Source organism: Galleria mellonella, unplaced genomic scaffold (genome assembly GCF_026898425.1).
Source record: "Galleria mellonella isolate WM207_F2 unplaced genomic scaffold, CSIRO_AGI_GalMel_v1 utg132, whole genome shotgun sequence".
NCBI lineage: Eukaryota > Metazoa > Arthropoda > Insecta > Lepidoptera > Pyralidae > Galleria > Galleria mellonella.
Window position 1 is genome coordinate 906,181 of NW_026441989.1, and position 22,591 is coordinate 928,771.

A 22,591-nucleotide genomic window follows, 5' to 3' on the forward strand; every position below is an offset into this window, starting at 1 on the left:
CAATAAAACTAACACTAATAAATTAATAGACATACAACTTTGGACGACTATATTATATTTAATAAGAAATTTCATTTAATATTTTTAATATTATCACACATATATTACAACACGTTAGTAATACAGATTTATGCACTTAAAGTAGAAAAAATATCATATTAGATCATTTATAATGTACAGAAACTTGATTAAAATCATATTTCCGTACATTATAATCTCTACATGCTGCAAATATCCATTTGCCATTGAACGATAAGTCTCTAATGCCATCGTAATCTGAGCCCGTAAGTTGAACTCTTATAGCATTGTGCAATGCATGCTGTAGGGACAAAACTGTGCAGGTACCATCTTGCCTACCAACAACAAATAATTGGTTAGTCAATGACACCAGGCTAAGAACAGGATTTGCAGATTCATGCCACTCGTGGATTATTGCGCCATCTTCTAGATTTAGCTGTATGACCTGTAATAAAAATTATTGTTAGCCAAGTTTTGATGAATTTAGGATAATATAGAAATTATTATGATGCAGTAATATTATATGTAATATTAACATTCAACTAAAATTGCATAAATTTCATAAGTTTACAATCTTTCTTAATAAATTTGCGAGGTAAGCGAAAACTTCGCTTACATCGGGTACAAATACCCGTCCTGCTGATAGACAGCAATCCAAAAAACGGGTACTAGTACCCGCTCCGCTGATAGATGGCAGTCCAGTTACAAGGTCAGGATTTCGGATGACAATGAAAACTAAAGTGATGAAGAAGTATCGTTACAAATTGTTAAATAATTAAACTATTTTACCTTTCCATTACTGCAGCCTATAATGATATTTTTATCTATAACTACACATGTATTGCATGCTGATTCTAACTGCTTGCAATACAGCTCTTGTCTTTTGGCCACATTTGCACAAACAACAAGGCCGCTCTCACAACCAGCGACCAGCAATTTATTTCCTGTGCCCACCTACAAAATAATATATGGTAATGTCATAATTTACATTAATAATAATTAAAACCTCTTTATGGGTAAGCAAATAATGTAGAAAAACTAGACCAATTTGACATTTTGTTTTACTGTTTTAATATTTTTATAAAATGAAGAAAAAATTCATTTAGACCAGACAAAGTTTCAATTTAGTTAATTTTCAGATCAGATTCAACAAAAGAAATATCACTCAAACATTCATCATTTCAATGGTTAACTGTACATTGCTAAACACCTTCCTTCTTAAACTTCCTCATAAAGGGAGTTTTGCCAGCAATTACCACGTTTGGTAGGCAAGTTGGCAACTGCAGTTAGGCTTTTGATGATGAAGACACTGCTCTTACCAACTTCACTCAATCATTGTTCTTTCTTTTTATATGAAGGCCTAAAAGTCTAACCGAAGTAATGGAGATTATACATCTCAACACAGATGCTTATAGTTATATATGTATAGCACAGAGATTTATATATATATATAGCTAAGTCAAAAGCCATAAATAAAATCGGTAGTAATAGTATCAAACAAAATGTAATAATATAAAAAAATACCTCTCTTTCATTTTCAACTGCAACTTCATCTGTGATTGTTCCTATAGAACAGCAGTTAATTTGACCATGCTCTTCTATTACATTGTCTAAACAATTTGATTCACCAACATCCCACAACTTTGCTGACCCATCTCTGTAAGAATCATAATAATTAATCAGTCAACAATAGAATAATTTATAATAATTGTAAATATTTACTTTGCACACTGGAATAGTTGTAACAAAAAGATTAAAATATTTAGCACTTAGTACATTATTTTCAATTCTTACTTTTTTAGCAGAGGGAGACTTTGTACAAAAGTCGTTTTACTTGGGCACCTCTGTTCCATTCGTGTTTCAACTGTGAAGCAGTTGTGTTTGAATGGCTGTCTTTCGGTTTGAAGGGTGGGATATGGCGTGAATTTACAAAGTACAGAGGAATAACACCTGAATCCTTAGGAATCGGCGTCCTCAAGAATGGCAACGCATGGTGGGTATCATAGGTGAAATAGTATACTCTGTTATGTCCATGGAACTGCTCATGTCTATAGGCGACAGTCTATACTTTCCATCAGATGGGCTGTCAGCTTGTTTGCCATTCTAAGTTGTATAAAAAATTCTTACTTCTTTACAGTAATATTTTAAAGGCAGTGAGTGAAAGTTGTGAGTATTTTTGTAACTTCTTGGTGTCTTCATGACTCAATTAATTACTCTGTAACATACATTAGCTACTTTTTATTCCAATCACACAAAGTAGCAGGCACAGCTATTTATTAAATATATACGTTTTTTTACCTTTATTTGTTCATTTTCAACTGTAAAATGTATCTGTGGATAACTCTTACTAACATTATAAATGTGAAAATCAGTTTTTTGTTACCTCTTTTTAATCACATTCAATGAAACTTAATATCTATGGTGCTATTAATGTCTATAGGCAACAGTTACCACTTTCCATCTGGTGGGTTATCAGCTTGTTTACCATTTTCAGTATCATAAAAAAAATTATACATGTATACTATATTCAGGATGAAAACTTCTTCATCCTATGTAGGTTACTTTTATACCACACAATCAATAATATGTTGGTTGTGCACACAAAGTTGGGTGTAAAAACTATTAACACTAATGCAAAAATATTGATCCTTACTTGCTAACTGAAATGATGTTCCTTCCTTTTTCAATAATACTAATATCTGTAACAGCCATTGTGTGACCTTTCAAAGTCACAGGGTTTATGCCGGATTCAGCTGACCAGATCCTACTGGAACCATCAGCACCAGCAGATAACACAACAATGCCAGATGGGAAGAACCTACATTTGTACACTGGTCCACCATGGCCTTTTAAGTCTAAGAAAACATCACCTGGAAATTATTATAATCTAAGTACATGTAGCTGCGAAATAAGAATATCTATATGGATTTCATTAAATACCATTTTTATTAGTCTAATTAGAACCAGAGATATTAAAAATTAATCAATACCTTTGAAACTAGATACCTTATAGATTTTAAAATAGATACATACAATGCTAAAACTAGACATAACCAGGAGGGGCAGGGGAGGGGGAGAACTGCCATGTAAATTTTATTTTATTCCGAGTTTATATATTATGTTTTAACTTTTGAAAAAAAAAACATGGAGTAAGCAAGCACCACAGTTGCCACAAATCTGACTTACAGAGGGAGGGGGCCTCTCCAGCTATAATCTAAAATATGCCCATGACGCTAAACATATTAAAGGTAAATATAAAAATGAAAACATAATTAAAGGGCTTAACAAATGTAAATATTACAAAAAAAGGAAAAAGTAAGTAACTGCTCCCAATTTTTTCTCCACTTTTACTTTTGGAACCATTAAAAACTTTAAGGTTGGAAATCAAAAACAATATAGAAATTATTTCCTATATTGTTTTAGATTTAACTGTATAAAATAAAAACTGAAAATTTTATGTTCATAAAAAAACTTTTATGTTCATAAAGTTAAATAAATAAACATAAGTAAACAAATTGTAGTACTATCACTTACCGGTTCTACTATCCCACACCAAAAGCTTGTCTCCTTCACAAGATGACACTGCTTTGGAATTTTCAGCTACAGCCACAGACAAAACAGCTTTATCATGCACTTTGTGAGTCTTTGTGGGTGCAACAAATGCCACCTTTAATCCAGAAGGCAAGTGCTTGACAACTAAGCTTAAATTACTATGTGATATATACTGATAATTGTCAGAGAAACTTATTTTCATTTTACCATCAGGCTTGTTCACTGTAGTAGTTAATTTATCATGGATGCTGCTTTCATTCAAAGATTTTGATGATATCCATGCCTCCCCTTTAGGCAACCTGAAAGAAGAAGTAACAAAACTAAGTCTAAATATTTTTATAATATTGCATAATTATAATAATAATATATTAAACTTTGTCCACACAGAATTTATCCTGTGGCTTAAACATAAGTGTGGTTTTAGATAATTTTTCTACTGCAGATGTACAGTTCATAAAATACATTTTCTACAAATGATATCCGAGAAACCAAAGCTTCGAGTTCTTCAAAGATATATAGCATGGTTTCTTTAGGCATAGTTGGCAATGCACAATCAACAGGCTACAGTAACCAACATTAAGTGAATTGTAGGCCATTTGACTCCTTTGTGAGTGATTTAAAAAATATTGTGAATATAAGTTTTGATTATATGTTTATACAATAATAATAGCCTTTCAAAGTCCAACCTTGCATCCGAGCTGACCACCTAGCTCATGTGAAAGGCGGTCTCATACTCATAATGAACTTACACGGTTTAAAAGGAAAATAGCACAAATACAGATGATGAGTAAAAACAATAGGATATGTGAAAGCTGCAATTGAGAAAAAGAGATAATATCTCGATTTGGCTCACAAGGTGACATAAATGTGGGGGTGACGTCCACCGAAATCATTCTAATCGTTCTATCAGTGAATGGTCTTATCCCAACCAGTCTGGAAGAACATTTAGACGGTTGGGATTTTGAGATGGCTCACTACCGGGAAAAATGCAGAAAGCAGTGTTCTTAGATACTGCACACATTGTATGCCGGTTTCTTTCCCTGGGGCCCTGAACCCTTTTATTGAATAATAAATTACATAGATTTAGTTTGATCTACTAGCCACCAAACTAGACTGAGCCTGTATCTCAGTGGATAGTTAAATAACTTTTTTTGACTTAAATATTTATAAAAGACATTACAATATTTAATATAAAAACCCTCAAATTTACAATAGTGAAGATACTTTTGGTGCGACATAGTTAAATGCGAGTAGCATCATATTACCTCTCTTACAATCACAAATATAGTTTACCCACCCAATATGATATATAATTTGCCAGTCATCTTAGCAACCACATAGTGTTGACTTATGATAAATAATAATAAATTAATTTATGGTAGCAGAGATCGAGTATTGTTAAGCATATTATTAAATTTACAATGGATTTCACTTACAATAACTTATGAGTACATTTGTTCTTTTTTTTTATTTGTTTATATAAATATATCAAGTATTGTTTTTCTTTTCCTCTATTATAATGCACCCCCAACTTATTTGTCGGTTTGTCCAATGGCTGATTGGTAGGGAACACCGTCCGGTTTTAATTTTACTGTGCATTAAAGTTTAAATAATAAAAAATAAGTATACAATTAATAACAATTTTTATAATTACCGAATCACATCATTCCAGTCACACTTTATAGTAATTACAGGCATTGAAGACATTGTAATAAATTTATGGATATTATCTTACACAATTAAATGTTTCAAAACAAATATTTACATTAAATTAAACTAAATTAAGAAAATTTACTATGAAGATGATTTAGTAAAATTCAAAAGTTTTTTCTTGAAACTTCAATATGTCAAATTCAATCACGACATAGGTTATTAGGTAGGTACCATAGATCAAGCATGGTACTTGCGATAGATATCTAAATTATTCATTTTAAAGAACATTTTTCATGAACCATTATCAATGTTATAAGATGTGCTTTATCTATCAACCAGCACGACTAATAATTAATTAATTAGCAATAAATAGATCAAATGACCCCATGCTAGCCAATAGAAAAACATCCAGTTGTTGTTATGTCGTATCTTCTCAAAAATATTACTCTGTGAACTTGCTTTTGCTCTGCGACCTAAGCGAAAAAAAGTAAATGAAGGCCAACAGACGTAGAGGGAGGAGTGTTATTTGATTGACTGTTCAAGTCATTCATTTATATTTGTGTTTTGGTTTTGGTCTTAGATCGACTAGATAATTTCATATACCTAGCAAAAAGTGGGCGAGTGTTTAAACAATTCACGATAATCTAGACTATCATAATTACCGAGAAATTGAGAAAGGTTTGCGTAATCTACTAAAATCAGTCATCAAGGCATGATAGACTTCCATTAAATCTGTAAACATGCATTTTTCTATACCCGATTTGCAGCAGTTTCATGACGACAATGGGGTCTCTTATACGGTACTGTTAAACTATTTATAATAATATTTTAAATACTAATACTTACTTATGTTGTTATCTATAAGTAAAATACAATGTTGATTTTATTACAGGGTTATAATATGTATATTGACGGTTTTTTCCACTGCACTGCCCGTTACAAGCAACTTCTCAGTTTACATGAACAGTTGCAGGCACAAAATCCTTTTTTCAAATTGCCACAGTTCCCGCCGAAAAAATTGTTCCTTACTAGTTCACAGCTTGAAGAAAGAAGAGTCTTATTAGAAAAATATATACAATTAGGTAAGTAAAAGATCTTTATAGAGCAGTAATGTACCTATTCTGTTCAGGGAATATTGACATGTATGTCTTTTTCTTTTCAGTTGGTCAGAATCCTGTTTTAGCAAATTCAGATCTTTTAATTACATTCCTCTTTTCTGCTCAACAAGAAACTCATTCTGTGAAAATGCATGAAGTGGACATTGAAATCTCACTCATGAATGGCTACAGAATACCTCTTTCAGTGTCATCCACTGATTCTTCCAGTACAATACTCGACATTGCTTGTAATTATATCAATTTGCCAAAAGATTTGACTAAATACTTTTCATTGTATCTCATCAACTGGAGTTGTGCGAAAGATGGTGAACCTGCATTAAAAAAATTAGAGGAATATGAATCTCCATATATATCACAAAAGTATGTAAGACCAGAGGATAAAATTGTTTTGAGGAAAAGGTATGTTTTATATTTTAATTGTGCATTTAGCTAATATTGAATCTAAATGTAGAAGAATTATGAATCATATATTTAATTTATCAAAATATAAATGAGTAATATAAGCCTGCTTTAGGTTCATATAGGTATAAAATACAAGAAATACTTCAACCATAAATGTTATAATAAAAGACTAAAAGGTAATATTTAAAGAAAAGGCATATTTTAAACACTAATTTTATAAAGATGTTGGATATCCTCAAAACATTATCTACAACTACTTCATTGCATCTATGCATGACTCAAAGCCTAATTTGTTCATTTTTATCTTATACATTTCTACTTTCACACTATTTACCCAATTAACATTTTACCATATGTATTTATAGTGTTTACTATGTAATGATTAAGTTATTTTATAGCAAATATGAAAACAACATGTTATATGTTATTATCTGTATATATAATGCCTATACAATTTTTTATGTGTGATGTTATATTTTAAAATCTATATAGTTTGGAAGTCATAAATATAGATGAAAATTTATCCACTGGATTATTTCTAAAATTAATTTTTAATGTAAAAGGCATTTTCATTCAAATTTGGCCATAATTGAAATCAATCTTCTGGAACAAAATTAAAAAATTTTGTTTCACATGCTTATTTCTTAGATTTCTTTAGATTACAAAGTATGAAAGATATTGTAATATCTTTCATTATCATCATGTCAGCCATTAACTGGCCATTGCTGAACATAAGCCTCCCTAAAGACTGCCATAAAGAACAGTCCCAAGCCAACTGTATCCACTGACTTCCTGTAATGCATTTGAGGTTGTCTCTCCATCTAGTTTCATCCTATAGTATGTTTATCTCAATGGGGTTGTCACTCTAGAACATTTCTTCCCCATCGGTTGTTGAATCTTCGAGTTATGTGACCAGCCCATTGCCATAATAATTGTAATATACTTCACTATTATTTTATTATTGCTAAAATTAGATATTGTTTCAGCTATTGGGACCCTTGTTATGATGTTGATCTGATGATAGATAGAGTGTCATTAGACCTATTGTATTTACAAATTATAGAGGATTTAGATTTAGGTTGGATCACAGCAGACTTACAAACCAAGGATATATTATCATCATATGAAGCAAAGAAACAGAAGAGAGAGGTATGTCAATTAATAGCATACTACCTTACTTGTTTAATATTAATTATCAGCTGGTATATGATAAAAGTATGTAATATAATAGGTTTGAAAATTAGCATGATTACAGGTAGTTATATCTTAAAACATTTAAAAGTTTGAATCAATGTATATGTGTTAATGTTTTCCCTAAAATTTGCAGTATTAAGATGGCATGTCTCTTGGTCTAAGTTTATACATGATTGTTCTCTAAATATTGACATGTTTAGACATCAATCCTATATAAAAATAACATCCAATTTATTAAGATCCATCAAACCGTTTAGATTGCACATCTGGTTATACATATGTATGTACATATACACCTGAAAAATATTTTTCAATTTCCATTGTGGGATAAATAAGATAGAGTATTTATTTCTTAGTTTATTATCACTATGTATATTTCAAAATCATCAATTAGTGCATGGCAATTTGGATAATATAATTACCCTATAGTAATAATATAAAATATAGGCTTTTTGTAGAGTATTATAACCAGTTATATACTAAAACATATTTTAATGGAAATATATTATTAAATATTTTAAGTAATTAATTATTCCTGGTATTTAATAGCAGTACATAGAGCAGGTACATTGACATAGGTGTACAATACAATGTACCCCTGTGTTTAGTATTACATAAAAACAGTCCCATCATTGTTTTTCCAAATATCTCATTAATCTTCATAATTTTATAAATGTGAAAACTTTGTAAAGATGCTGAAATGTCTACTATTAAAAAATGGCTAAATAAATTTTTATGAAATTTTTTGGTACACAAATTAATGTATAGTTGGCTTTTATAAATTGCAATAGAATAGTAAATCCACTTGCGCTATCAAATTATACTGGTGGGGTATTAGTGAGGGATGGTACTAATGGCTATTATTTAGTTACATTAGTAAGCCCATTGTGATGTACACACTAGGAATTAACTAAGAAGTATATTGCTATGATGGGGCCATCCCCATGCCATGCCATCCCCTTTATTGACAATGTCTTCCATCCGATGTAAAACTGGCTAACATGTTTACTCAAAAAGTATCATTAAAGTACGTTTTGTTTATTGTTAAAGGTTGTTATACACCTTTATCAACAAAACAAGGTCAAGTGAGTGCAATGGGGCTTAATATGTCTCATTATTAAACTGTCTCTTATCAATGAATGTCTGTGTAGTATTTTACAAATATTTCGGTTTATTAACATTATTTATTAAATATAATTATAGTCCTGTTTGTCAAGGAAAGACCCCCTAAATCCGCAGTTATGATCTGACAATAGGGCCATAGCTAGACCCTTTTTTAAGGTACGGCAAATGAACTTTTTGGTAGGGCAGAAGCCATAATTAAGTGACTTCGAAAAAGCGAAACTGTCTAATTTTCTTGGGGCCTTTCATTTTAACGTAGGGCATTGGTCTTTTTAAGGTAGGGCATTGGTCCTTTTAAGGTAGGGCATTGCCACTCAATGCCCCCCTCCCCCAGCTACGGCCATGTCTAACAAGGATTAATTTATTTATATAATTGTATACTAGCTTTTACCCGATACCTTGTGCAGAGATCGGAAATGTTCAATGGTCGGTAGAGAGAATAGTCTATGTCCTTCATTCCATACAGTACGTGTACATTCATATTTCGAATACCACTGTTTATTTTTTTATTAGTATATAATACTAAAGTTTCCATCCTATTACCCCTGTATGGGGTGGAATATCTAAAAATGACAAAATACGTCTGTATTTATTTTTACTGAGAAACTTTAATATTAAATTTCATTCTCCTTTAAAAATTACGAATTTCCCATATAAACTTTCAACTCCTATTTCAACCTCTTTAGGGACAGGTTTTCAAAAACACTGAAATACATATTTATATATTTCTAACCAGAACTTTGTATATAAAACTTCATACTTCTACTTTAATCCCTTATTTTACCTCTTTATGGATGTAATTTCTAAAAATCCTTCCTTAGTAAATGTTTACATCATAAAATAATTCAACTCTCAAAGTTTTTAATACCTAAAGTTTAGGTTGTATGTTGACGAATTAATCAGGACAAACGTTTACATATATAATACTTTATTGTTAGTTGTAAATATATATTTTATATGATAACTCCAGTACGCGTTTGCGATTTCTTTCGCGTCTTATTTGTACACTTCTTACACATTTCAGTATAATTGGCATAAATTTAAATATAGTAAAATCGATAAAGGTTAACGAAGTTTAGTCTATATGTAAATAAAGCTGGATATAGCCCACAGATACACGACGACTTATTTACTTTTCTGTATTAAGTTTGACCAGGCCATATTTTTCTTAAAATCCTAATAATCTACGCTTCAGTCTAGCGCTCCCATTTGGTGCTCAGCATGTATTTCATTCCCATCTCTTACACCGTGCATTCCCAAGCGTTTCTGAACCGTCATTTCTTTTAGAAAAAAAAAATATGAATGCTTCGTTATTATAAATTTTATAAAATTATACGTAACGCCCCCATGTCTCTGGATTCAGTGCGAATGGCCATATGAAATAATGATATTGGATAAATATGATAAACACTACTCACCTTTGTTGAAAACCTATGCCCATACACCATTTTACTGGATTTTATGATTAATTATTCTAAATAGCATATATAACAGAAATATGTTCATTGTATGTGTTGAGTAATTCGTCAACTTTAAATGATATCATTCGATGAAATCATAACTTGATTCTAACAAGCGGACTCAGTTATCAAATATACCTATTGAGGACTATATTTGTCCTCATTCTTTATTCGTCGGTTCTTATAATTATCATTTACTCACTAAGAAGTACCACTGGGTTTTTTTTTATGTATGCAGAATGTGCTTTAGGTAGGCAGATAGGTATATAATTTGTTGAGTTTACTCTTCCTATGATTTTATAATTGGGTCAGTTAATGGTTAATAGTATCACGCCTTTATGATTACTATATTATGTATATTATACTGAATATATGCAAATAAAGTGTAGGGAGATCCCCTACGTGTTTAATTGGACCGATATAAAAAAAAATGTTGTATAAAGTTGAACAGATATTGGTGGATCGAAGTAATGCAGTGAAATATAACGTATACTCAATGATATATATATATATATATATATATATATATATATATATATATATATATATATATATATATATATTCCTTTATACATATCTATGTATATTATAATCATCATTTTATGTTATTTATGTATACATTACTTATTGTATATAAGCGTTGTGTTGTCCCAGCATAGAATAGGCCATCCATTTCTTTCCCGTGGGCGTCTTAAGAGGCGACTAGGGGAACTTAATAGTCGAGGGATGCTGCAGCCCATCTCTCTTTAAACGTCATCGAAGCCTAACTACGGTTGCCAAGCCACTTGCCAAGCAAAACAAACTATTTATTATTTTATTTTTCAGTACATAGAACTGGCGAGAACTCTACGCCATTATGGTAGGATACCAGCAGGACAAGCGATCACTGACGCTGGTAACCTTGGTGTGAGCGGCGATATGGTCAGAGTAAGAGTGTCGCTAGCATCCAAAGAGTTGACGTTAACGAGTGAAACCAACCCGGCGAGGGAACAGCGGTTCAAGGTCACAAGAATGAGATGCTGGAGGATCACTACCTTGCATACGGTAAGTAAACATCTCATAAAACATATGCAAATAATTAAACTTAACAAACTCCTTAATTACTTTTGCCAATGTCGGCGATTTTTTTATGGGTGAAGATGGAATGGTAACCCCGCCTGCGCTATCGGTATACGCTGACTGGGCACCAGTGAAGGGTGACAGATGAGGATGATGGCAGGTCAGTTGGCCCATAGTGACCAATTGAACAAGAATTAACCACTATGGTTTCCAGGGGGAACCACGTGGAGATCGACCTGATAAGTTGTATTGCTAGCAATTAGGTTGTTAAATCTCATTACTAACAATCTCTTTTCCCTAATGTCGGCGATTATTTAGTTGACCTAGCATATGGAAATTGGTAAGTTAGTACCCACTGTTTTCACTGCCGGAGAAAGGATGTTAGCAATGGGGTCTTACACCTTTGTTAGCAATATGTTCGAGGTCGACTTCCAAGTCGTATCCCCCTGAAATCCATCTTGGTTGATTACTTATCATGTCACAATGGACCTATTACCTTGATTTCATTCATCTAATATCCCTCACTGGTACAGGCGAGATTGCATTTCCATTTTTAGTCTTTAAAAAGAAGCGTTTTTACTGGGAGATAGGGCTTATTGTTGATAATTTTTACTAATATTGTAAATGTAAAAGTGAATTCGTTTGTTTGTTACCTTAACGGCTTAACCGAATACTATGAAATTTGATATACACATTTTATATGGGATGGAGAAAGATAAAAGCTACTTATCACGGTTAGTAAACAAATTCCAGTCATGCGGATGAAGTCGCGGCTAAAAGCTAGTTCTAAATAATTAGCAATTAATTGGACGCCAGTTTCTATTATGATAGTTTATTAACGTCGTAAAAACGTAGACAACCTTATGACATGACACCGTGATATCACTTAGAAGGTGCGCAGTAACGGTATGACTGTAACGTCACTTCAGATGGAGAGACCACAAACAAACGGCCATGGATCATTACTAGAGGAATCGAATAAAAATTTTGAGCTGTCGTTCGAATACCTCATTAGTAAAGACAATTTGAAATGGATAACCTTGAAGACGGAGCACGCCACTTTTATAAGTGTTTGCTTACAGGTAAATGTTTATATTCATATTCTAAAATATAGTATTTTTTTTATGCATCTTAGAATGGCAAACAAGCTGACGGCCCACCTGATGGAAAGTGGTAACCGTCGCCTATAGACATGAGAAGTACCATGGACATAACAGAGTATACTGTTTTGCCCATGATACCTCCCATGCGTTGCCATTCCTAAGGACTCAGGTGTTATTCCTCTGTACCCAGTAAATTCACACCATATCTCACCCTTCAAACCGAAACACAGCCGTGCAAACACAGCTGCTTCGCGGTTGAAATTAGTATAGTATAGTATATATAGTATAGTAATTTGAAAAGTTGTATAAATATTGCAAAAATTTATACAATTTTTAAATTACTATATCTATAAATATACAAACTAAAATAATTTGAGTTTTTTTTTTTACCTTAATACAAATATCTTTTATTATTATTGAAAATGTTGTCTCTACTTTTCATTGACAATCTATGTCATGTAAAGAATAGGGGATGGTGACGTTTTTTATTTTTTTTATGGATGATAATGGAATGGTAACCCCGCCTACGCTATCAATATACACCAGCGGGACACCAGTGACGGATGATTGGTGGAGGTGAAAAGGCAGGTCAGTTAGCCCATCGTGACTAATTCAACAAGAATTGTTCACGATGATTTCCAGGTGGAACCACGTGGAGGTCGATCTAATAAGGTATATTGATAGCAATGGGGACTAACCTCCCCATAACAAACAATCCCTTCCACCCTGGATGGTAACGTTTATTATGTTCAGCAATGGATTGTTGAAACGATAGAAGAGAATAGAAACTGCCTTCAAATAGTTTTTATTTGGCATTACAGTGTTATTGTATTGTGTTATTTGTAGTGTTGTTTAAATTTGTAGGCGACCGGTATCTATCGGTTTTCCGTCTCTAACAATCATAATAATACTTTTTACCATTCTAAGAGTATAAAATCCTGATAAAAATAATACCTATAGATTCCATTTCCATTGAATTGGTTTTCTAAGATGTGTATTTTGTTCTGGCAGTCGATAGTCGACGAGCTAATGCGTCAGAAGAATGGTTCTGGCCCAGTGACGCCACGGTGCGGCAAACGCGGCAGCCTCACGTACTTACGTCGGGATGGCTCCAGCCAGCTCATCACGCCTTCCTCTTCGAGCGACACGCTCAGCTCGGCTGTAAGTGTCAGAGAGCCTACCATGAAATGTTTTCCGAAATTTCGGAGCCGAACAAAACACAGATTTAATGTTAAAATTACATAATACTTACCGTTTAAAAACATTAAAAATATTATTCCTTGAGACTTTTATGGTAGGATTTATGACGAACGAAATGTTAAGCTCCATTTACTGGCCCGATTTAGATGTGAACAAAAACACGAAATTGAATCCGAAACTTCGGAATGTCATTTCATGGTAGGCCCCCAGCTCTCTTAATATTATATACCCCTTCGTCAAGTGGCTAAAAATCTACGGCGAACGTTCCATTGTCTACGGTTTTGTTAATATGTTTGCCCTGACCTTTTTTTTTATACAACTTAGAATGGCAAACAAGCTGACGGTCCACCTGATGGAAAATGGTAACCGTCGCCTATAGACATGAGCAGTACCATGGACATAACAGATTATACTGTTTCGCCCATGATACCCCCCATGCGTTGCCATTCCTGAGGACTCAGATGTTATTCCTCTGTACCCAGTAAATTCACGCCATATCCCACCCTTCAAACCGAAACACAGCCATGCAAATACAACTGCTTCACGGTTGAAACATGAATGGGACAGAGGTACCCAAGCAATCGACTTTTGTACAAAGTCTCCCTATTGCCGTGACCTTACATTGATTCTTAACAATTATCATTGCAAAATAATCAATCTTTACCGAAATTGGAAATCGTTCTTGTTGAAAATCCACCTAATAACTATAACATTGCTTTTCTATTTATAGAACGGAGACTCATTTACATCAGGCAGTTCGAGAGAGATATTCTCAGTGCAGAAATTGACAGAAAAATTTGCATCTGTCGCCTTTAAAACGGGCAGGGATTGTGTGGAAAACAACGCCTTCGAAGCAATAGGAGATGAGGAACTGTAAGATACATTGATGCATTATGATTTGCACGGTCCAAAGATATTCAACACTGCGAGTGAAGTTGCCAATATTTGTATAGCCATAACATGTATATATTGTACAATTCTAATCTTTCTCTAAGTCCCTAGATAGGTACCTTAAGAGTGTTCATACCATAAGACGCTATGGATACTATAGAAACAGAAGGTGTCGATGTTACCTATCATATTGAAACAACGATAAAATAATTTTATATACTTCTTAATTATTATTTTAAAAGTGCCTCTATAGTTTTACAACGAACTATTTAGTGACAATAGAAATGCTAAAATATTTCACATACAACAAACTGGATATAAATGTTAATTCCATTGGAATGTTTTGTCTTGTTTATTATATTGTTTTTGAAGTCATCATTCAGACATATGAGAAATTATTTATTCGGATTTTGATAAGTAACATATACACTTTTAGTCTTACAATATAAACTCTCTTAAATTCTTATATCGAATATTAACTATTATTCTATATCCAATACCATTATCTTGCCATATTACATGGTAGAAAACATATCTTCGTAAGCAACGTTCAAGTTGTCAAGTACCTAACTTAAACAGAGAACTTTGTAAACTTTTGTACATTTATCTACTTATCAGAAATTAATTAAAAATTTATCTTAATCGTGAAGTGATAATTAATTAAGTACGATCTTTTTAAGAATCATCGTTAGTTAGAAACTGTAGGCTTAAATATAAAGAATTTATTGGGAAACTGCCTAGTCGGTTTTATCTCTAATGTTTTGAAGCTCCAATTATGAGTAGACGATTTTTGATCGAACAAGAATGAGGCAACAACAACGTATCGAAACCGTTCCATGCGTAGGTATGAGGCAATTTAATATGGCCATAGACAAAGCTATCTGCTAGTACAAAAGTATGTCGTATTTAAGGGAGATGGAGAAGGGGAGTGTGAACCGTACCCAGTCCAGAATTGTTCAATGCCCACTCCAAGATACGAACAAGGTTTCGTTAAGACATACAATTAAAGGAAAGGCTAAGAGAACATATTTGCCTTTTTAAAAGGCCAGCCTCTCTTCCCAGTCTCAAACTAATCTTAAATAAGCCAATGGATAATCTCTATGTCATAATTATCTGCTGTCACATTCTTGTTCCTTCAAAGTTTGTGTTTACCAACTTGTGTTTAATTCTCTCTTTAATTTTTAATATAATTAAATACATTTTATAGAAGGTTCTATTACTTGTAAATGTAGTAATAAGTTACAGATTTTAATTCTGTGTATAAATAATCTGGAAAAAAAGTGAACCTAATCTGATTTATTATACATATATTTATTGTTTGTATGTTTATAGTTTTTGTAAATGTTTATGTAAAAATTACCTTTTTTTTTTGTATATTTTTAATACGTTTATACGATTATGCGACTTCGAAATAAGTTTTTCGGTAACGTTTATTAATGTTAAAAAACAAATATGAATTTCTATGCATCAGCAATTTCTCGAATTTAAGACTAAATTAGACAATATCGTTTTGAAAGCTCAATTTATTTTTAACGTTCATGCGAACAAACTGACGAAAATTACGTAAAGCACAAAGACATTGTAAATTTTTATCACTAACATTTTTTAATATTTTTACTAGGCATTCTGCCTTAACTCTTAAATGCCTGAAGTTTCAAATTTGATACTGGGGTTTGCATTGTTTCATTGTTAAATAAATTTAAATATTTTGATTACCATAATGCTAAAGTATCAAAAATGATACCAAATTTTTTTTTTTATTCAAAATATATAGATAAAAATATCGTTTTGATTTTTTTACTATTTTTCGCCATTAGTAAACACAGTAAAGGACACACTTATATATTTTTTAATTTGATTTAAAAGACCAGGCTTTTAAGGGTTAATGAATTTACTCGTTTCATACAACACCCAATACATATACTTATCCAGCACTCTGAAACTGTTTATTGTTTATACACAGACAGACTCCATGACTCCTTTTATATTTCCATAGCATAATATTATAAAGCAATACATGAAATAAAAGTAGATCACAAGTATAGTTAAGGATGATGAACACATTTGCCAGCGAGATAGGAATGAGGTACTTATTTACTACTGCTAACTTTTTACTCGTAACTAACTTTTTGTATCAACTGGCTTTTGACGTAATCAAATTGGGATAAAAATGCATAATTTTTTACCATCTAACCTAAAAATGTGGCACAAACTACTTACAAAGGTATTTCTGAAACACGGTAATCATTTACTATTTATTAGTTTAGCCATGTACTGGTGTGCCATACTTTCATATAAAAAATCATAAACCATTTTAATATTTATTCGAAAGTTGGCGTGTTATAACTCTGTACTGAACTGAAGTATGTTCATATATATCTTTTAATGTGACTACTAGGAATCGATCCCATAACTGTGTAATTTATTTTTATTATAGAAATAAAATATTCTGATGTAGTTAATGAAACGTAAATGTTTCGTAACCAAAATATTATGTCAAAGACTGCATTCTGTGGATTATTGGAAACCACGAAATGACGCCTTTAGAACGAAAGTGAGAAGTAATGATTATAGAAAAATAAACAGTAATAAATAAATAAAAAAAGTTTTTGCAGTTTTATAGGACATCGGAATTATGAGGGTAAATAGAATGAGTAAGCCACAGACATAGATTAATAATACGTAGATAGACAACGACTATCTTAATTTTTATGAGAACTAAATTTTACTACTAGACTACTCGTCATATTATTATGTTACACAAGTTATTTAATGATAGCTAAGGCTTTTTCTAAATACTATCTGAATGCCGTCTTCAAATTTTTACAACCGAAATTGTAGAATTTCAAATCAAGAAAGCTGAAATCATATTATGTTATATTTATAATGTCTAAGCAAGGCCATGACATTGTCTGCGTATTTGAATCTATTTTTGAGGTGATAGCTCCACCTAAAAGTTGCCTACTTATTAATAAGCACTGGCATGCAAGTCACATTTACAAGCACTAGTATATCACCGAAAAACCAATAGATCTAATTGTAAATAAGTATCGATTTAGTACTGGTTTTAGGGTAATCGCAGATTATACAAGTGTAGTAGTACAAGTAGGGTTGCCAACTCTCAAATGTCCAACCCGGCAGATTTTTATGTTTAAATATTTAATCGAGGGGGGGGGGGGGGAGTCTAACCTCATTGTACAATTTGACACTAAGTCAATATTTTTAGAAAAACCGGATAAAATATTGCACTCCGGGAGGTTAACGGGTTAATCATTATTACCGGAGTCTCCCGGGCGATCTGAGAGAGTTGGCAACACTAAGGACAAGGGACAATCAAAATATGGCCTATGGAGTGGTTGAACTAGGTACTATGCTAATGCAAGGACTGCAAAATAACTTTTTTATAAATAGATAGTAAACAATAGAAACATGTATAATCGATTCTAAAGGCTCGAAAATGTAGATAATTTAATTGTGTAACAATTTCTGTATAACGCGTAGATAATTTAAACCCTCATATGGGATATAGAAGTGAAAGGTTAGGTGAGAGGTTATTAGATAAAGTTAGGAAATTTTTAAGACTTGTTTTCGTCTGTCGGCCTCATCGTTTAAAAGCATATAGCCTCCGTAATACCGATTCCTTTAAATATATCTATATTGATTTGAATTCAGAATTGAATCTCATGAGTATTTTGAAACAACAGATATAGAATTCTGAATCTCATTATGAAATGAAATAATCATCACTTTATAGTAAATAAAATCTCGAATAATACAAAGTGTAAGGGAATTGGAAACTTTTTCTTAATAGGTACTAATTTACTAATTTAATCATGTAACCACACAATTTGTACGAGGTTTGTCCGGAAAGTACGTATAAAAGTTTTTTAAAAATTTTATTTTACAATTATTCAGGTAAATCAATTTTATCCCCTTCAAAGTACTCCCCCTGTGACATAATGCACTTGTGCCAACGCCGTTTCCACTGTGAGAAGGCTCCTTGAAAGTCCTCTGGTTGTAGGTTTCTCAGCTGCCCCGTCGTAGCTTTTTTTATCTCATTTATGTCCCCCAAATGCCGCCCCCGAAGTACCAATTTGGTTTTTGGGAACAAGAAGAAGTCACACGGGGCCAAATCCGGCGAATAGGGGGGTGTTCGGTCACCGTAATGGAATTTTTACTCAAAAACTCACGGAACGATCTTGGCGCAAATTTTTTTCATTTGAAGTTCGTTTCTTAGAATTTCGTGGACCACGGTTTTGCCCAAATTAAGCTCTTCAGCCACCTGTCTGACCGTTAAACGACGGTCCCCATTAACACAAGTTCGAATTCTTTCCACGTTTTCGTCGGAATGTGAAGTGGAAGGACGTCCTGAACGTGGGTCATCTTGAACGCTTTCTCGGCCCTCTCTGAATCTTTTTAGCCACTTGTGGACGGTTGGTTCCTTCACAGCATCATCCCCATAAACTGTTCTGAGATCGGCAAAAATTTCACGGCCATTCTTGCCGAGTTTCGAGAGAAACTTGATTACGACGCGCTGCTCTTCAACGGAAGCGGGCTCCATGCCGACGGGGTTTCGTTAAGAGGTAACTTCACAGATGGCGTGACAAGCCAGTTCGCACCGCACGGCGGTCAGACCAGAACTGAAGCATTGTTAGGGACATAAGGAAGGGGTCCTGCGCTTACCTGGCCTCCCCACTCCTCTTTCTCGCATTCCAGAACACTTTTATACGAACTTTCCGGACAGACCTCGTATGAAAGACTTTTTTTGGTATTTCAATCAGATTAAATACTTTGTTCTTTCAGGAATGTTATGGTCCACACAGTAAGATGTACATAATTCTCCTCTATTATTTCGGCCATAAACTGCTTTATGTTGACGTAATAAAGTATCAATATACTTTATTATGTCAAAATATTATTTTGTGCAAATGCAAATACATATAATGATTGGATTAGTTATTGATTTATATAAAATTGGTATATCGCTGATAACATCATGTAGAATACACAGTACACTACAGGTAGAATCAATAAATGATGAAAAAAAAATTCTTACGTTATCTATTTTTTTCACGTAGGAAACTTATATGTACAATGTTTCTGTAGGTACGAGTACACAGGAACTATTTATTACATTAAAAATAATTTAGTTCCTATGTATAACTACAGGTACTACTGTAAACAGAAATGACAATATATGTATTTTTACATATAGAAATACTTTATATAGCTAATATATATGTTTCGAAACCACTCTGGTTCATTTTGTTACTATTAAGTACCTGTAGTCTAGTCTGATTGAAAATTACGAGTTTATTTGTATATCTACCTACTAAACTTTTCAAAAATATACTTACCTTGTTTCTAAAATTGAAACATATGGTACGTTTAATTCGAGTCAGACTCGCATGTTCATTTTGTTTACATTATTTTTAATTCAATAAAATTGACTATAAGTAATTAACTAGGTATATAATATATTTATCTATAAACGTAACCAAACGCCTAAAATATTTGGATATTTTTTTTTTTCTTAAACAGGGCTATTATAGACTATTTATTAGTTCAGTATTATATTAAGAATATAGATAATTTGACAAATACATATAACGTGTCCCAAGAGAAAAAATGTAACAAAACAAATAACCAAATATTGTGATGGACTCGTAATTCGCTGATAGACTGAAATGATTGACTCATGGTCGGTAATGATTGGTTCATAGTCAGTAATGACTGCGATGCTTGGCTCCTGTTCCGTAAAGATTAGGGCCGATTCTGAGATGCCATTCCATTAAAGCTATCTTTTAATTTTCATGATTACCCGAAATTATTGTTTTATAAACTATCTTAAACTAAAAATATAATATTTTTGACGCTCGTCTAGTAAAAAATTGGTCCTTACAATGAAAATGTCACTGTGATACCAAATTGAAATATTGATTTTAGAGATAGATTTGGAATAATGACGCCTCAGAATCGACCCCATTGGCTCACAAGCCGCAATGATCGTCTTACGGTCTTTTTTATTCGGTTTGTTACTTTTTTATCGCCTTGGACTTACCTGATGGTGAACTTTCCTAATTTGTGATTTTGAACATATAACATCTATAAATTTCCATTTTTAATAAAAATCCATTGTTGCATATTATCATGTTTGTTATTATGGTTATAAGAAATTAATTTTTTAATTTTGTGGGACCATTTTCAATTAAGTAGGTATAATGATATAATAAATCCTAATTAATGTACGTAGGAAATTTGCCCCAATCCTCAGAGGCCATGTAATGATATGTATTCTTTATGCCATACTTATATTATATTTACAATATTACTTACTTTTTATATAATTTCTTTTTATTCGGTAGCGTTTTGAATTATTTTGATATAATAAAATGTTTCAATAATGAAAGCTGTTTTAATAGTCTGAGCCATTATGGGATGTTAGTAATGGGAATATGACAACTCCATTGCTAGCAATATACACTATCAGGTCGATCTTTACGCGGTTCTCCGTTGAAACCATCGTGGTTAACTCATATCGAATTCGTCACGATGGGCTAACTGACCTGCTTTAATCCTCATATTTATCATCTCTCAGGCGGGGTTGCCATTCTATGTTCGCTCATTAAAAAAAACATCTATTGATTAGGAAACAATCGTGATGTGATAATATTATTTTTGATGACCATCAACAAATGACCATGAAGTGATCGCGCAGTGTTTGTTAAATAGGTAATCAGCTTCCCGGTTCAAACAATGTATGGGCATGTCGGTCACGCGGACAAAGTCATCGCGAGATCAATATATTTAGATAATGAGATCATGGCCCAGTTGTAAACTACCCCGGTTTATAGACCGCAAAGGTCGTAAGTCAAATCCGGCCGACGAACAACTGATCTCAATTTAAATCTTCCGACTAACTTTCCGATGATGGAAAACACTAATAAAAAAACAAATTTCAACAGATTGATAGCGGTAATCCCCTGTACAGTGTGTTACATTGAACATAATTTCTACAGCATATATTTCTGACTACCCTGTTAACAATTATAGTTGTTAGCGATATATTTTTTATTAAAACATATGTAAACTAAGCGTAACTTTAACTTTTACCTTTAATTGTTAAACATAAGGCCCCCCCATACTGCACATTGGGGGGTTTTGCCAATAGTTCCCACGCTTGGCGAGCGGGTTGGCAGCTGCAGTTAAACTATGGTGATGTTTTAAGATGGGTACTGCTACCCATCCCTCGATCACTCTCTTTTTCGACACCCACGAGAAAGAAAGAGGTACCATATTAGATGCCGGGATCACACAATCTTTGTGACTATGTCGCTGTTATATACAGATTGCTTCATAAAAGTAACAATTTTATCAAATAATTAGATTTTTCTAACTAGATTCCAGAAATAGTAAAATCATTTATATAAACTTTACTGAATTAGGAGCTATTTTGGTGGAATTAGATAAAATAATTCTAATGAAGTAACCATTGAATAAACCACTTACAAATGGCATATCAAAATAAAAGACAATAGATTCTAAGTTAAACTTTCAGGAACACTAATGTGAAAACCGATATTAGTTTGGTGAAACAAACCTACAAAATTCATCATCATATCTGTCACGCCTGTCTCCCATTAGGGTAGGCAGAAACAATGGAACGCCAAATGCTTCGATTCAAACAAACCTCTTTCGCTTCTTCCACATTCATCAATCTTGTCATACACGCTCGTCGGTTACGGGTACTTTTAATTTGGCCCTTCTTCAGCACGTCGCCTATTTGGTCGCCATACGTCCGTCTAGGGCGGCCCCTACC

General features: G+C 32.9%; 2 protein-coding genes across 4 annotated transcripts; one reads left to right on the forward strand and one right to left on the reverse strand.

Moving 5' to 3' along the window:
- Window positions 1-32: 32 nt before the first annotated feature.
- LOC113511404 (proteasomal ATPase-associated factor 1-like) lies at window positions 33-6,207 on the reverse strand. Of its 2 annotated transcripts, none has more exons than XM_031913117.2 (6): window positions 6,070-6,207; window positions 3,553-3,869; window positions 2,672-2,888; window positions 1,543-1,675; window positions 808-972; window positions 33-463 (listed from the first exon to the last, which is right to left on the reverse strand). In XM_031913117.2, the coding sequence occupies exons 2-6, from the start codon at window positions 3,770-3,772 to the stop codon at window positions 164-166; spliced, it is 1,035 nt and encodes a 344-aa protein (XP_031768977.2). In that variant the 5' UTR covers window positions 3,773-3,869; window positions 6,070-6,207; the 3' UTR covers window positions 33-163. The 2 variants fall into 2 exon arrangements, with proteins under 2 accessions (XP_031768977.2, XP_026750830.2); XM_026895029.3 differs by lacking the exon at window positions 6,070-6,207 and adding an exon at window positions 5,225-5,422.
- Window positions 5,715-21,181, forward strand: LOC113511405 (sorting nexin-17). 2 transcript variants are annotated; one of them, XM_052901720.1, is made up of 8 exons: window positions 5,715-6,023; window positions 6,116-6,305; window positions 6,386-6,740; window positions 7,730-7,892; window positions 11,345-11,563; window positions 12,469-12,660; window positions 13,693-13,842; window positions 14,612-21,181. In XM_052901720.1, the coding sequence occupies exons 1-8, from the start codon at window positions 5,964-5,966 to the stop codon at window positions 14,756-14,758; spliced, it is 1,476 nt and encodes a 491-aa protein (XP_052757680.1). In that variant the 5' UTR covers window positions 5,715-5,963; the 3' UTR covers window positions 14,759-21,181. The 2 variants fall into 2 exon arrangements, with proteins under 2 accessions (XP_052757680.1, XP_052757683.1); XM_052901723.1 differs by having other exon boundaries at window positions 12,508-12,660.
- The last annotated feature ends 1,410 nt before the right edge of the window (window positions 21,182-22,591 follow it).